General features: G+C 41.1%; 1 protein-coding gene across 2 annotated transcripts in view; it reads right to left on the minus strand.

Moving 5' to 3' along the window:
* Window positions 1–2,114: 2,114 nt before the first annotated feature.
* The window catches only part of AGK (acylglycerol kinase), a 37,717-nt gene continuing 24,111 nt past the window's right edge, over window positions 2,115–15,720 (minus strand). The window contains exons 10-15 of one of the 2 annotated variants that reach the window (XM_014279554.3): window positions 14,775–14,832; window positions 12,259–12,406; window positions 11,065–11,162; window positions 8,764–8,834; window positions 4,275–4,359; window positions 2,115–2,590 (exon numbers count right to left, since the gene is read on the minus strand). In XM_014279554.3, the coding sequence (XP_014135029.1) occupies window positions 2,453–2,590; window positions 4,275–4,359; window positions 8,764–8,834; window positions 11,065–11,162; window positions 12,259–12,406; window positions 14,775–14,832 (598 nt within the window). In that variant the 3' untranslated portion in view covers window positions 2,115–2,452. Of the gene's footprint in view, window positions 2,591–4,274; window positions 4,360–8,759; window positions 8,835–11,064; window positions 11,163–12,258; window positions 12,407–14,774; window positions 14,833–15,720 lie in introns of both variants that reach the window. The other variant, XR_008732305.1, reaches the window with a different exon arrangement.

The following is a 15,720-nucleotide window of genomic DNA, read 5'->3' on the forward strand; positions in this document are numbered from 1 at the left end:
TTAGGTTATCTTTCCTTTTTATGTTACGGTATTTTAAGCCCTTCTAGAACAGACTGTAAGTTGAAGCCAAGATAAGTGTTTTCGTGAGTGGGACCTAGGATTCTACTCCTCTTTGCTCTCTGGGAGTTTGTACCAAGAAAGTTGTCTTGCTGTCAGACAGAAACATGAGAACTGATCCTTTCCTCAACACTGTAGGTAGCAGGTTCAGCCCCTGCTTATTTTATGTAATGTTTTCCTCACACCGCCCCTCTGAACATTACAATTCAGACATCTAGAACCACCCCATACTAGAAGACCTCTGAACTGCAGAGGAAGGGGAAAAATTACTTGAATGGTACTTATACAAGCTACTCAACTTATGCTGATGCAAATATTTAAATATCAGCCTGTGTCTCAGACGATCCTTGGTACTTTAACATCAGAATAGCATCAATACCAATTCTGAAGGGAGCTCCTGGCTACCCTCAAGCAAGGAATCGCATTGCAATGGGAGCCATGTGTCTGATACTATGGAAGAGAATTAGTCATTTTCCCTGTAAAATGGTACAGATGAATCAGAAGTTAGTTCTTATCATCTTGCCCCTTGCAGCAGGCTGGTTGTAGTTCTAACAGCTCTGATGTTGTTTGCATCTTGCAGATGTGTGATTGCTCCCATAGGCCTGTGGCTGTGTAGAGAAACTGCTTACTAAAACATGGGTATTTTTTAATACAATTAAAGCTTACCTTTTTGAAATGGCTGCTGCCTTGTGTTTCCTGCCACTTGAGAGGAAAAAAACCCAAATAAACATTGCTGATCTTACTACAGAAGCATCAGCCTGAGGAAAAACTCAGCTAGTGAGAACTGACTCTGAATGAGCCAGTGGCTGCAGAGCAACGTTCCAGGTGTCTCTGTGGCAAGCAAAAAGAGCAGAGCACAGCCAACACGTTCCTTAGAGAGTGACCCAGGGGGCTGCTGGGCACTCTTAATTGCTGCAGATAAAAGAAAGACAACACAACACAGGCCCTAGCACCAGCATAACTATTAAAAAGAACTAGCAGCCTTCTGCTCCCTTAGATCTTAGCTAAGAAAGGGATGAGTGCTTGCCCCAGTAGCTTAGGTAATTAAGTTTCTCCACAGTATAGTCAAGGGAAGGGACAGCATTCGATTTGGTTCCAGCATCCTGCAGAAAACCAACCCTCCTTCTCCATCCAAAGCTTTTTTCCTTTTAGCAAGACTCCAGCAGAGGCTGCTGTTGCAGCAGCATGCAGCCAGGACACGGTCTTTAACAAAGCTGCTGGAAGTCAATTCACTAATGTCCTTATTTTGATTACAGCAAAGAATCAACAGATGAATTTACACTAGATCACAATGTAACAGGGACACTACGTACCAACAATAACATCAGAAAAATAAGGATTAATTTTTTTCTTCCAGTAAGCAAGGCAGAATCATCTGAACTCCTAAGTTATAATAAGGCAAGGTTATCTGTTGCCCTTCTAAGTCAGTAATATTTCCATCCAGCAATTAAAGCGAAACTATAAACAAAAGTTCAGAAAAGCAACAAAACTAATTACAGTACTGAGGCTCAAGGGGATGTAGGTTGCATAAGCAGTGGTGAGCGTTGTTTACATTAAAGAAGAGCAACCAGACACAATGAATAATACAAGTTATTTGGATGCTCTTATTTGTGTTACACTACTACAGGAATAAAAGGAATACTTACAGAAAAATACTTACTTGGCTTGTTAAAGAGTCTTTCCACATGTACTTCATACAGCTTTGGGTCAGTGATGCCATTTTCCAATTTGCGTCTGTGTAATATACCTAAACTTCATCAAAGGAATATATTTCTACTATTAACTGGAACTGTGCTGTTGTATCTGGCAAGATTAAAAAAACCCCATAAATATCCATATATATATATATGGGGAATTTTTAGACTTCCTCTGAAGCTTTGCATCACTGAACTTGTTTATTTGTAGGCAACCAACCACCTGTTTTTATGTGGCAATTCCAACATTTCATAGACTTCCTTAGCATTAGTCCCCCAAAATATTTTTTTCCCAAGATCCCAGGTTTTGTGAGATTTATACATAGGTAGAGTAGATCTAAACTGTTAAAACGCAAGGACAAGTGTGCTTTCATTTCACTTTAATATACAATTGCATTAAAGCAGTAGCATCTGGCATACAGCACTCAGCCTGCAGTGCTGTAAATGGAACACTGATGACTTCTTTGGGGGAAAAAAAAAAAAGACGCCATCAAGTTAACATGCATTTCTCAGAATTTTCATTTGCTTTTTTAACCCCTTAGAGACTAACCAAATCAGCCACTTCCAATAGAAGTACCTTGTGCATAAAAATACCCAAATGGCTTATTAGTCTGGCAGGGTTAATCAAGTTAGTGAGGTCTCGTGTGCCTCGAAGAGACCCTGATAAGACTGGCAAACACCGGCCCCTTTGACATGAATTCTCATTGTACTGCTGCGTGAAGCATCTGCTCTCTCATTGTGGGATCACAGAAGAACCGGAGTTTCCGGGGTAATAGCTTCACCTCCACAGGCATAGCTTCATACTCCTCATTATCAATGCCGAAGGATCCCTCGGTGCCCTGTGTACAGATAACAGTGCTGATCAGGGCTAAACATCAAACATACTATTTCAGCAATGCTGTAATAATGATACCTGATTTTACAGTAGACTACAGTTGAATACTTAGCTGAGTCTGAACTAAGATGACCTCCTCTCTGTGCCTTCCAGCCCATGTGGTCTCAACACCACAGTGAGAGCTATCCTTCACTGTGTGTAATATACCAAGAGTCTGCTGCATAAGATGTTACCTCACTTAGTTGCTAATTGATGATAATCAAATGCCAGGGAGCTTTAATGGCCCACATTGTTTATACTGAAGGATTCCTTGCTATTGGAACTACAATTCCATGCGCCTAGATCTTGGTCTGCCAGTGGTGACACAAGCTAATCTGCAGGAGTGCCTGTTAAATAAGTCCTAGTAAATCCGTGCTACAGACACCTTTCGGTATTGTTTTACTATATTGATCTGAAACGTGAGATGCAAAGTAATTCATGGTTCAGGAATTACTCAGCAGTAGAATGTTCTTAAGCATTTTCTTTAACTGATAAAGTCACCAATGATTAAAAACATTCATCAAAATGGCAGGTTGACTTTACCTAAAGAAATCTGGTGACTGCTTTGCATGCACTTGACTCAGGGTAGGGCTATGTTACATAGATGCTGCAAGTGAACCTGTATACCAGAACAGCACAGATTAGAGAAAATAGTATAGGTTCTGGAAGTTAAGAGGTACAGCAGTCCACCTGGATCAACATGCCCCGCTTCTCTCAAAGCTGGTGAGACTCATCTGAGCTGCATTCATCAGAGCTATGTCATGGAGTGAAACAGCACTGCTTTGTGCCATGCACACGTAACTCTGAAGATCTCAGCAGCAGCTGCAGTATGAACAGCTCATTTTATACCACAATCCTTACTTATGGCTCAGCTGTACATAGAATACTCTGGAGTGCTGGGCTTCTGGAATCAAGAAATTGCCACGATACGAGTTTGATGCAAGTATTAGAATGCTGGCTAATCACGACATCGTAATTCATGATTTTTACTTGGTAACAACAGATTTTTTCACTTCTTGGCACATTCTGTTCTCCCTTAATACAGAATTATTTTGCTGAATGATAGATCATATCTTTGTAAAAACAAATAATCCTCCTCAAGGCCGCAATAACAGCCTCCTCTTTCTAACAGGCAACAAAAGACTAATCTAAATTACATAGGCAGACACACAGATTTTGGCTTCTTTTTCAGCCTCATCTACTCAAAGTTTTGAGATACTTTCCTGTAGTGATCTAAGCCCCACTGCCTTGTCTCACCCTCCTTGGTCACCATAAAGCTTCTAATATTTATCTTCTTCTGTATAGCATAATCCCTTCTAGAGTAAAATGTACACATCTTCAATACTAAGGAGAAGGTGTGTACATGCAATACACCTAAGTAAGAGACCCTTTACACCCACCACCACTGTGTACATAAGAGGTCTGCCACTATTTACTGGCAGGATGAAGCTCCCTCTCTTGTTTACAGACCACTTGGGAAATTCCAGTATGCATCTCCTGGCCAGGGGCTTAGCGCTGCACGGAGCAACTGAGTGTCTCCCTGGCAGTGTAATCAACCTCCCAGATTTGGAGCAGGGATTTCTTAATATGCAGCATCAACTGGTACGAGGAAATAAAGTAATAGTTTTCAAGCTCCCTCAGCTTCTCACCTCTGGAAGTTGCAAGATGCATCTGCTGGCTTGGATGCACTGACTCCCTTCAGGGCACGTATGTGGATCACGCATTTTTTGACTTCTGTTCAAATCAAAAAAGAGGTAAGATAAGAAGATGTTTCTCTCGGAAACAGCTGTCTTTAGGGATGACATGTCATTGTGGGTTGGTAAATCACTTTGCATTCAGTAAACTTAGAGGTTATGTATATATACAAATATTTGTAGGTTTAAGTGTGAGAAAGTAAAAGACATTTCCTCTTCTGCTGCAGTCAATACATACGAGTATGCACTGACAGCCTCCAACCAGCTTCTGCTCTGAGGCGCACTGAACATATTTGAACATACAGTTTTGTATATTTGAACATACAGCACAGTTTTCCACTTCTCACTTACATGCTGAACAGCACAATTCCTGCAGTGACCACCACCTCCTCATATCCCATGCACCATCATAATTTACCAGCAATTTAAACAGCCCTAAGCCAAAAAAGCTGACAGAATTACATTGAACCACTGAATTACCATTAACAAACAAACAAATCCCCCCTCTTCTTACATCAACACCAGTCAGCACGATGTTTACCAGCTGCTTTTATACCACGCTTGTGAAGAAACTCCCAGAACATCATAGTTTTACCCACTCCAAATAATATATCCTTTTTTATCAATTACCCCCCCCCCCCCCTTCTGGTGCCTGTGAGATTGATTCTTACATACTGCACTTAGAGCAGTGCCACTTTCCTACTTCTGTGGATTGTCAAATGAGAGCACACAGAAGGCAGCTGTCTGTCCTAGAAAGCTGGTGGTACAAGTGCCACGTGGTCTTTTTCAAGACTTACATTTCTGTCCTGTCACTGGATCAACTGTTAAAGAATAACACATTGCAATTCCTTTTCCCAACATGTTCAGAGTAAGCATGAGGTCTTGGGTACAGTGACCTACCTCTGGCCTCCTGACTGGAAACACACACAACATTTTGGCTGACCTTTGACAAAGGGTACACCACACCCCAAGCAGTAACCCCTCAGTTTGGGCCTCTCTCCAGACAGACAGCAACACACAAATAGCAAAAGGGGCAGCAGAGAGTTACAGCGTTAGTATATCACAGCTCTTAAGCATGGCAGAATTATCACAGATATTGCTCTGACAGTCAATGCCAGCTGTCCTCACCCTTTCTGTCTGTTCTGTAGATTGATATGAAAGAAGAGTGTATTTAAATATTGCCCAGGAAAAGAAATCACAAAAACATGTCAAAAGCTCCCCATACACCAAGCCCATACTTCTATGCCCTGAGGAATGCAAGCAACTCTTAAAATCACAGAAAATGTTTGAGAAAGAACATGAGAAGAGAGGGTTGAAACATGATAATCAAAGACAAAGGAAGAAAAGCTAAGATACCAAAAGGAAAGGGCAGGAAGGACAGAAGCAATACTAACTGTGGAAAGTTTGGTTTTAATCAAATATGTATATACTAAAAGATTAATGAGTGAATGTGAGGGAATTAAAACATCCTCCTGGCAATATATGTTATAAATCATTGATGGCATGCAATACTGTCAGTTTATACAGTTGTACAAACAAGCATCAAGATTCCCCACTTTAATTCCCCAGTTTAATCTGCTCAAAGTTTAACATACAAAGTCCTAGATATTGCACTCTGGTGAGCAAGATTTTTTTGATACACAGAGGTGAATGAATCTCTATATAGGTGCAATTATGGGGTCGAGGTAAGCTCAAAAGAGACAAGACATGGAACTAAAGATCAGTCAAAGGAGAATGCTGGTAGAAGCAAACACACACATCTCCACTTGCAGTTGATTGCTTCTCTAGTGACCCAATATAAAAGGATCAGAAATCATTTCCACTTCATTCTGCTTCTTACTCAAAACAATACTGGAAAGTGAAACAGGAGGAGGACCAAAGCCAAACACCAACAGTTTAAATTGTTTTATCCCACTCCATATGCTGAACCACAAAAACACAGGCAGAGAGAGAACCACAGCACCTACTGTAGATAAGACATAAATTTAATCTAGTTTTTTTTTTTTCAAAAGTGGCCGATGTTAAATGATTCAGGGTAAGACTTTCTAACCAACCCCCCCACCCCCACCCCAGTCTTCTGCACTGTAGCTGGTAACTGTATTCATGCCCTGGAGTGACAGCTCTCCATACTTTCATACACAGAATCTAAGCTGGCTACCAGGATGTGCATTACCGGTGCTCCACTCCCCATCCTCATTCTCCCTCCCTCCAGCACTTCTTAGTAAGCACTGCAGCGTAGCCACCCGCTCTTCCCCCATCCTATCTTAAACATCAGCTCTACCCCTGCTGCAGATGCTCTTGTTCACACAAATCTGATCCACAGCCAGAGGGCACTTTTATACGCCTGAGAGGACCTACCCCTTTCTTTGAAATCCAACTACAGCTGCCCTACAGCACTGATGCACTCTCTGACAGCTCCCCCCCCCCCCCCCCGAGCCTGCATGGTCATTTCCCGCTGGATATGTGGTTTCCTCTGTGTGTCTGCGTGATCCATCAGTTCTGATCAGCTTGTGTCAGTGCCCTCTTCAATGTAAAAAACCCTTGGTATCTGCACTGGTAAGGTATTTTCCCTAAAAAAACTTTTCAACCCCCCAAATTCTGGTGCAGTTTAGAACCATGCATTAAAAAAGAAGAAAAAAGAAAGAGCTTCTTTACGCATTTCCAAAGACAAACCCTGCTGGTGCTAAGCACTGGGAAGCCTCTGATAATGGGCTGAATTCAAACCTAGCTGGCAAAGGGCATTGTGCAGTGAAGACCTCCTCTGAACACCCTGAGTTTTGCCTTGCAAAAACAGGGTACATTTTTTTCTGTTCTGATTCCTCTCTGTAGGACTAACCAGTCCCTCCCACTGTTCCTCCACCCCATGCAGCCCTCTTTCTTTGTTACTTACAGACTTTTGGGCACTATTTAATCAAAAGAGCTTGTTTCTTTGAATTTTGCTTGAACAGCAGCTCAAAGCTTTCAGTACTGCCTCTAATTAGCTCTAGCCAGCAGGGCACGTTAACTCTCATCAGAGGCTTTTTCTGCATGACAATGTAATTGCAGACAGAAAATGTGACATACTACTGTGTGAAACATGTCCAGTCCTCATGGGAGACATCCTTTACAGTGGGTGTACAATCAAATACCCCTCCCTTAAATCACACAAATTCATCTACAATTTTTCTGCTAGCAAAGTGTCCAAGAACCCAGTACAGCATCTCCTTTGTCTCCCTCCTTTAAGAGGTTAGATTCCTCTTGCTGCTAATGGGAAAATCTCCTCCTCCTCTCCTTCTGTGGCCTTCAAAGCAAAGATTTCAGTCCCAAGCAATCTATGGTCCACATGGCTCATGTAATTTAAAAGTAGTTGCAAGTGGTAACCTGACCTACCCGTGTATGCATAGGTCAGAAGATCCTATACCTACTGAGACTCGTAGACTGCCCAAATAAGGGGCTCGCTGCTGCTGTTAGATCATAAACAAGACATACATGCAGGAATTACTAGGGTGATGACAAGCAGGTAGAACTGCGTTGAAATCTTTCCATTGATTTCACTAGAGGGAGCCCTAAGACTAGAAAATAGTATTAGCAAATAAAAACGTCCCATGCACAAGAGCACTCTTGGATTTAGTAGGAAAATCTGGTGCTGCAATGTATTTGGTAGTTGGACTGCACAGAGAAGCTCGAAGAAGCAGCTCAGATTTGTGTCTGGTGAGAGCAGGAGGAACAAGTGCACTACAAGACAACATTCCAAGCGCAAAGGAAGCACATGTTCACTTCTTCCCTACATGCTGCTGCTTCATACCTGCAGCTTTCTTGCTCCGTGTACAAGCTGCACCAATACATTTGCTTAAAGTCCCTGTTTAAATTCACATCTTCCAGAAGTTCTTCCAGCTCAGATCTAATTACTCACAACAGTTACTGAGCCAAGCACTCTTCACTTAGAAGCAGGGCCTGCCTAATCAGTTCAAAAACTCCAGGTACCACTAGTACAGACATATCAGCTCTGTGACCTGCCTCTCAATCCACTGAGCAGCAAGGGCGGAAAGATTCTGGGGAAAAGTCTGTACAGCTGTCTGTAACTCGGTTATGACAGTATCATCCAAGTAGCATTGATCAATAGCAATGGGGGAGAAGACAGAAGGTAAAGCAAACTCAAAATCTAGGAAGAACTCCAACTAGACAGCTCTGCCTAGTTTCCAGAATGAGAAAGTTAGTAAGAATTTTAAAGAACAAAATCAGTAATTCCCTGATTTTTTAATATATATTATTAATAATTTATACATTATTAATATATATAATTAATAAAAAATAAATTAAAAACAATGAAGTATTACTGCCTGGTGTCCTTTCAGTCTCTGCTTCTAAATTTTGCAGCACAAGAACATAAAAAAAGCAGCATCTTTCCCAGCGTTCCAACTCATACAGAGATTCTGTCATCTTTTCGCAGCCCTCCAATACTCACCCTCTGCTTATAAACTGTCCTTTGCTGACAGTATCTGCTTCAATGCAAATATCCATGAAGTCTTCAGTGCGCTATGCAAAAAACAGATTCAGAAATCAAGCAGTTAACATTTCAAAATGCCACACCCACGATAATGCAATATGTTCACACAATGCCCAGCTCTTTGTCCAACAAAATGAGGCAGAAGATGCATTTCTGCATTTCATGCTTTTTTCCACTCTCGAGATTCGAATTATAAATTATAGATAGTAATTTCTCATTGATGACCGTTCAACAATAAACACCACGAGAAGTGAAATAACAACTCACACATTTGGCTTCTTGTTACATTTCACACACTTATTAAAGACAGTAATAGCAGATCACTTGGGTTTACTGCTGCACACAAAGATTTCTGATCAATGGGTCTTTCATGAATTTAAACGAGAGTACAATGATGCAACATTTGGCCACCAAATACACAGTAAAATAATCTTAAACAATATAAAGCGAAAGTCAAAGTGTTCTTGATATCATTCCTTTAAACTCCTTACTTGGCTTTTTCTCTATTTACAGCCTGCCCTTAAACCAAGCATACAGCAAAGCTTTTGCTGGGAAAGCAACTTTGATTAAGATGCAATTCCTTTCTTTTCTTTTTTTTTTTTTTAAACATTTCTGTCCTGGCAAAAGTCCTAGTGCAGATGCAATCAAAATGACAAAAGTAAAAATGAATGCATCTATTAGTATAACTTGTTTTATTTCTTTGCTGTATCTGCAGAGTTAGGCTTGGCACTGTCTGAGCTGCTCCTGTATGGCTTTATTGGCTTCTCTTCCATAGAGCAGCCTAAGCATGAATCTGAGGTGAGACAGAAAGACAGGAGTGGCTGACAGCACTAAGCAGATATGCCCTGGTATCGATTCAAGAGAGCTGTTGTTCAGTTTTGATAGCTACAAGGACAATGGCTTCAACAGTGGGAGTTAAAAGCAGTTATAAGGGGTCCGTATTTGTAGAAAAAAAGATGCAGTATCAAGATACCTCCAGATCTAGAAGCAAAAGCACAACTGCCCTAACATAAACTTGTCCATTTCTCTAGGCTATGCAAGACAACCTGAGAACCCTACATCACTTCTTTGTTCAATACCAGTATTAAAGCGCACCTTGAAGGCATAAAGGAGAAGAAAAACCACAAAGACATGGTCTGTGGCAATGAGATACTTTTTCAGTTCTTGGTAGGTCTGTTTTTACTTTACATCACTGACTCCAATCCAGATCAGTGACCAAAACTGTTCTGTTCGATGCCATCTAGAAACTACTAAAACCCCAAATACTAGCCTTCATCTAGCTTCTACCATTACTAGGACACTAATGGTCCAAATCATAAGCCAATGATGAAGAAGAAATTAAGATTTATGTGGCACATACTAAGGAGAAAACAGGTGTAAATTTTAAGACTAGATTTGCCTGAATTTTTTTCTTTGTCTGATCCTACAAAGACAACGTATCAATATAACACAAATTTTCAGGTTCTTAAAGACCCCGAATTCTTAACACGAAACATGTTGCAGTAAATTCAATACCTCCTGTTAATCTGGGTGTAGTGGCAGTGGTGTCCTGCAGGCTTGAGGAAGACATTAAGAGCGCTCACCGGTACAGGACCACTGTTAGCATTTTCCAGTAAAATTAAAGACTGGCATCTATCCAAATAGCTTTCACAGCAATAAAATTGCACCAAAACACAGACATAAGCTAAAGACAGGTTTTGAACCAGCAAATGAACAGCATGAGCATGCCAAGAAGGTTATGACAGGAACAGTTCCCTTGCTCTCTTGGTTCTACTTTTCCACAACCACCTGCATTTCCTGTCCTTCAACTCACTGTAGCCCCCGTTCTTTCTCTAGTCCCAGTTCTTTTTAGCTCTCTGCTCTGCAAGCTGAAAGAAAGAGAAAAAGCCACAATTCCAGACATTCAGGCTCAGCTTCCTTCCAGCACCAGCTGATAAAACAGAATCACTCAGAATCCCACAGGTCAAGAAGGAAAGGGGCACCTGTTTTGATGCTTTGTTTTCTCCTGGGCAATCCTAAAACTTCTGTTTGGCTAGTGAAACCTTCTCACTGCATAAAATCCCACTGCATCCCAGTTTTACGTGGGTCTTCAGTGCTTTTGCACTGTCTCTGAAATTTGCCCATTTCTGGATTCAGTCATGGGCCCCTCCTTGCCCATGTAGTAGTAAGTTTTATTTATATAGACGCAAGGGAGTTTAGCAAGAAAGGAAAACTGTGTGGGCAGGCAGCATTTGGAATCCAGTTATACTACAGTCTTACTGTCAGATCAAGCTGCCTGTTGCGAGTTGCAATGGAAAGCTCAATGGTGGATAGCATCAATTCTTCCCAGTCTTTTGGGGTTACCTCCTCAGGGATTTCTGCAAATCAAGAAGAGAACATACCATTAAGTGGAATTTAATTACACAGATCATCTTTGCACTACTATGAAGCACAAAACGTCAATGCCAGCCACAAATATCACTCTGACCCATTGTGATCACTAGCTTTGTTTCCTTCAAAGATCAAAATCTTAAGAAAGGAAAAGAGAGTTTGGCAGTACTGAAGGGAAGAAAAAAAAATACCACCAGCACTCACACAGTAGCAGGAAAGACTATCAAGTACATTACATGGCAGCCCTGTGAGTCCTCACGGCCAAGGACTAACAGATCTCCTTGATTGATGTATTACAGGAACATTCAGAAAACATACGAAGCACTGCTACCAAAAAACCAGGAATCTAATCTTCAGGATGCTGTGGGAACACGTATTTTCTATAGGAGGAAACTCCACAGTCCAGTTCTCATATAGTTCGTGTTTCTGTCTAAATCACCTCTGCTAGCCAAGAAGGAATGAGAAGTGCTTTGCATAACACCAGACTGCGCAAAATACACGCTCCCCTTCCTTCTGGAGTCTGCCACATGCACTGCCGAGCTAACAAGCCAACCTAAGAGAGGCTCACAGAGTACAGTGAAGAAAATTTATGGGACACAAAGAAATTTAATGTACTAAGAGAAACCTAAGGCTTCTGCATGGCCCAAGTTTTATCGTTCTATTTTAAGTAACATTTGTTGCTCTGTGTCAGCAGCTCCCCCCATCCTGCAAAACAAGGGCTGCTCCTCTCTCCCCAGCTCACTAAGAAGCCATTCTGCAGGAGGAAGATTTCAAGAAGCTCACCGGTAAGTGCCAAGTATCACCTGCGGAGGCTTCCATAGCAATGGCAAGCAACTGTGACCCCAGGGAATGCCCTGGATTCTTTACAAATGCACTTTTGTTTATAAGACCACAAACACTGGCAGGACTACACTGCTCCTCTTCTGGCCAATACCACGGTAACTATCTTGACAAAGTCACAGTTTTAATAGGTAAGTAATAACATAAAAATGAGAGAGCAGAGAAGTAAAGCAGAAAAACACTCCCCTCTGACCTATTAGAGGAGTAAAGCCTGCCTGTGAGTTTATGCCAAAACACACACACCTTTTGGAGGAGATGACCAGTATAACCGAAGTCGTCTGTAAAGCCTCACATACAAAGGAGGTCTGGAAGGTTTCTCCTCTGGCTCTTCTGGAGGTCTCTCGGTTGGACCCAGATACATGAGAGCAGCCTGATGCTTCTGAGGCCATTCCTTGGATTTACATGGAAAGGAAAGACAGAAGATAAAGGGCCTTTCGTTTAGCACCTACCTGTTTATTCTGTTTAGCTCTTTAGCCTATTTATTCTGTGCTCCCAAGTACTCCTGCAGAGCTACCCAGATCCCACCATCAGCTCGGCCTATTTCATGATTCTCCAGCCTCCAGATTCGTATGAGAGCGAACGCTTTTGCAGCTTGAAAAAGATTACCCACGGTTCCCAAGTCTATTAACCTACTCCTTCCCCCTACAGGAGTGAGGTATTTCCCCCTCTGCTTATAGAGGGGGATGTTTTCTTTGCTGTTGCTGTGTGGCAGGGTGATACAGCTGCTTCTGGCTGGAGGGAACAACCAAAACCAGCAAGGTCAACATTAATGTTTGAAAGCATAATTGGTTTCTGCATGGCACAAAGACAACCTCAAAGAGCAACTGCACAGCAGGGTCTAGTGCAAACAAAGACTACAGTGCTGCGTGCAGCCAAGGGGCACTAAAACCCAGCAGGCCTTTGTTCTCCAACAACTCAAACAATCAAGATCTGACCTTATAGTCAGCTGCTTATAGACAGCAATACAACAGGTCTTAAGGCAAGTCAGGTGAGCTTTATTAAGCATCTGAGGGGAAAAAAAGAAAAAAAAAAAGTAACACATTATTCTCAATGATATTTCAGATTTCAGTGCCAGAAACTGATGGGCTACAGAAGAACCTTAGCTCCTGAAATACTTTCAGAAGCTGACAAAGTTTATTTCCTTTCATTTTGTTTTAAACGTAAGTTTTGAAATGCTCAAAATATTATTCCCTTCATAAGTCCTATATGATTGTTTTTTAAATGTATATACTAAAACAATCCAGCCAAGAGGCCACATGTACTAAATGCAATTATTTTTCTATGCACAAAACTTTAGAAGTAGTTTTAGGTCATATAGCACAGGTGGTTAAGCTAATTCACCTCACACCTCTGTGAGCAAGGAAAGACTCCGTTATCATACTTACATAATAAACAGGAAAAACAGAGGTTGTATCAGTAAGGGCAATACAAAAAATAAGTATTAATGATTAAAAGGAAAAGCAGTAATGCTGTGATTATTTAAGCCTGTATATTTTAGAAGAGATGATAACACTCATGACAATGCCCCTGCTAATATCAGAGGTGAGCTCTTCCCCCTTACAGTGTTTACAGCTACAGGTCATCCTGCTTCAAAGGACAACTACAGCAAAACCGGAAAAGATTAAGTGCACAGTAGCAAAGACAAGCCAGGAAAAGATTAAGCTCAAAATGCTGGAGCCATTTCTTATAGAAATTAACAAAATGGTAACATAAGAGGCACATAAAGCAACAAATGCCACAATTAGGGGAGATGAGGCAGAAACTTCACTATCTTAATAGCAGAAAAAGTGGGCACTTCTCTTTAACTTTCAGCAGGTTAAACAGATCTTTTAAATGTACAATGAATAGCTCACCAGTGAAATCCACCATCACTGCCACTAATTGATGCTAAGGACTCAATAAAAGTGAGAAAGGGGCTAAAGGGGCTGGAGAGAAGTGAAGAACAGGTTTCTACCTAGAATGCCAGCATACAGAATAATAATCCTGGGGATGGGGGTGGGTGGCGTGGGGTGGGGTGAACCAAAATAAAATAAAATAAAATCTTTCACAGACACATTACAATTTAACTCCCTTTTACAGGAGCTTCCTATAAAGGAAGCTTTGGCACTATCACAGATGGCATGGCTGGACTGCACTATCTGACCCACCGTACCAGCTCCTGGATATTTCCACAGCCTTTCATGAGGCTACTTATGCATTCAGAGAACTACAAAAGCATGTGAATGAAAATACCTCACCTTTCATGCAGGTCAAATTTTAATCTTTCCAGGATCAATTTTAAGCAACAGAGAAATTTAAGGTGAGATATAAGCTATTAATCTTCATGTGCAATTTACTACACACGGAAGGCTGATTATCAACGTGCATGAGCAGTCTAATTATAGACAATTCCGTCAGATGAGTAAATCAGAATGAAATGTTATATTAGAAAAACTGTTGAGAAAAGGTGACAGAGCACTTCGGTGTTTACCTTCATCATCACTACTGCTCTCCTTTCAAAGGTGGTTACTGGCTCCCCCTGGTGATCTTGCAGCAACAGATCCTCGCTAAAAAATTATTTTTTTAAAGTATTCCTCCTCCCTTCATCTCTTCGGAAGGTAAGTCTATCAACTGGTAGGTTTATTAACAAGTCGACCTTCACTCCAATTTTTTATTTTTACCAGAATCCTTCACAAAAACTTGCAGATAAATTATACAAAGCATAGTCAGCCTTTTCATTTCCCAACTACAAACCCACTTTGCTCACAATTACCCTTTACCTTAAATGTACTGAAGAAGTGAGCTGCTTTGGTCTTCAGAGGCCCAAGGTACCAGTACCTGAAAAAAGAACACAAACAGAACTTCTTAGATATCTTGGGCTTGATACTGGGAAAGGGAGAAATCTTGTATGAATTCAGACTTGTTTGCCACTGAAGTTAGTGCTCCCCTACAACCTTTAGCTCTGTGATACTGCAAGATCATTTCTACACATCACCAGCAGCTTAGCAGTGACATCCCTTTCCTGAGTTACAGAACACCAAAATGCAGTATATAATCTTCACTACAGGCAGCGTGACATCTCAGTAGCAGAAATTTACCTAGTTATGTGACACAACTGGGAATGATTTAAAAGTCTGTGGCCTAACAGTTGGTAGGATGCATCTCCACAATATGCAATAAAGGATGAGGTTGGAGGAAACAAACAAAAACCAACAGCTTCAATGACAAAAGAACAGAGCCAGCAAACATTCATTTGCCCCAAAGGATTCTCAGATCAAAATCAATGTTTTACAAAATAAAAATCCTGCCAGCCATACAGCACTGTATAGAATCTAAAGATGTGACTATATTTAGGCAGGCTTGGCACACATTTTTATCACTTCCACCAAAGGTGGTCAACAAAGCATACTAACCACCACCAGCTCAAAAGTACTGCAGATCTAAGTATATCATTAACTACTAAGGCATGCAACTGTCACACCACTCCCATCAAGCCATGAAATTGTCTGCAAAATTAATAAAATCTCAAAAAAATAATATAGCACAATGTCTCCACCAGGACAGTGCTTAGCAGAGGGACAATCAAGCCAAATTTCTGGAACTGTGGCTTAAGGCTTAAGTCTCTGTAGTAGGGGCCTTCTTTTCAGTGTAAGATCAGTTGTACTGGAGTACACCAAATGTTTATTTAGCCCAATAACCCATCTTTCATGGGGACAAAAAGTGGAT

Source organism: Falco cherrug, chromosome 5 (assembly GCF_023634085.1).
Source record: "Falco cherrug isolate bFalChe1 chromosome 5, bFalChe1.pri, whole genome shotgun sequence".
NCBI classification, from domain to species: Eukaryota; Metazoa; Chordata; class Aves; order Falconiformes; family Falconidae; genus Falco; species Falco cherrug.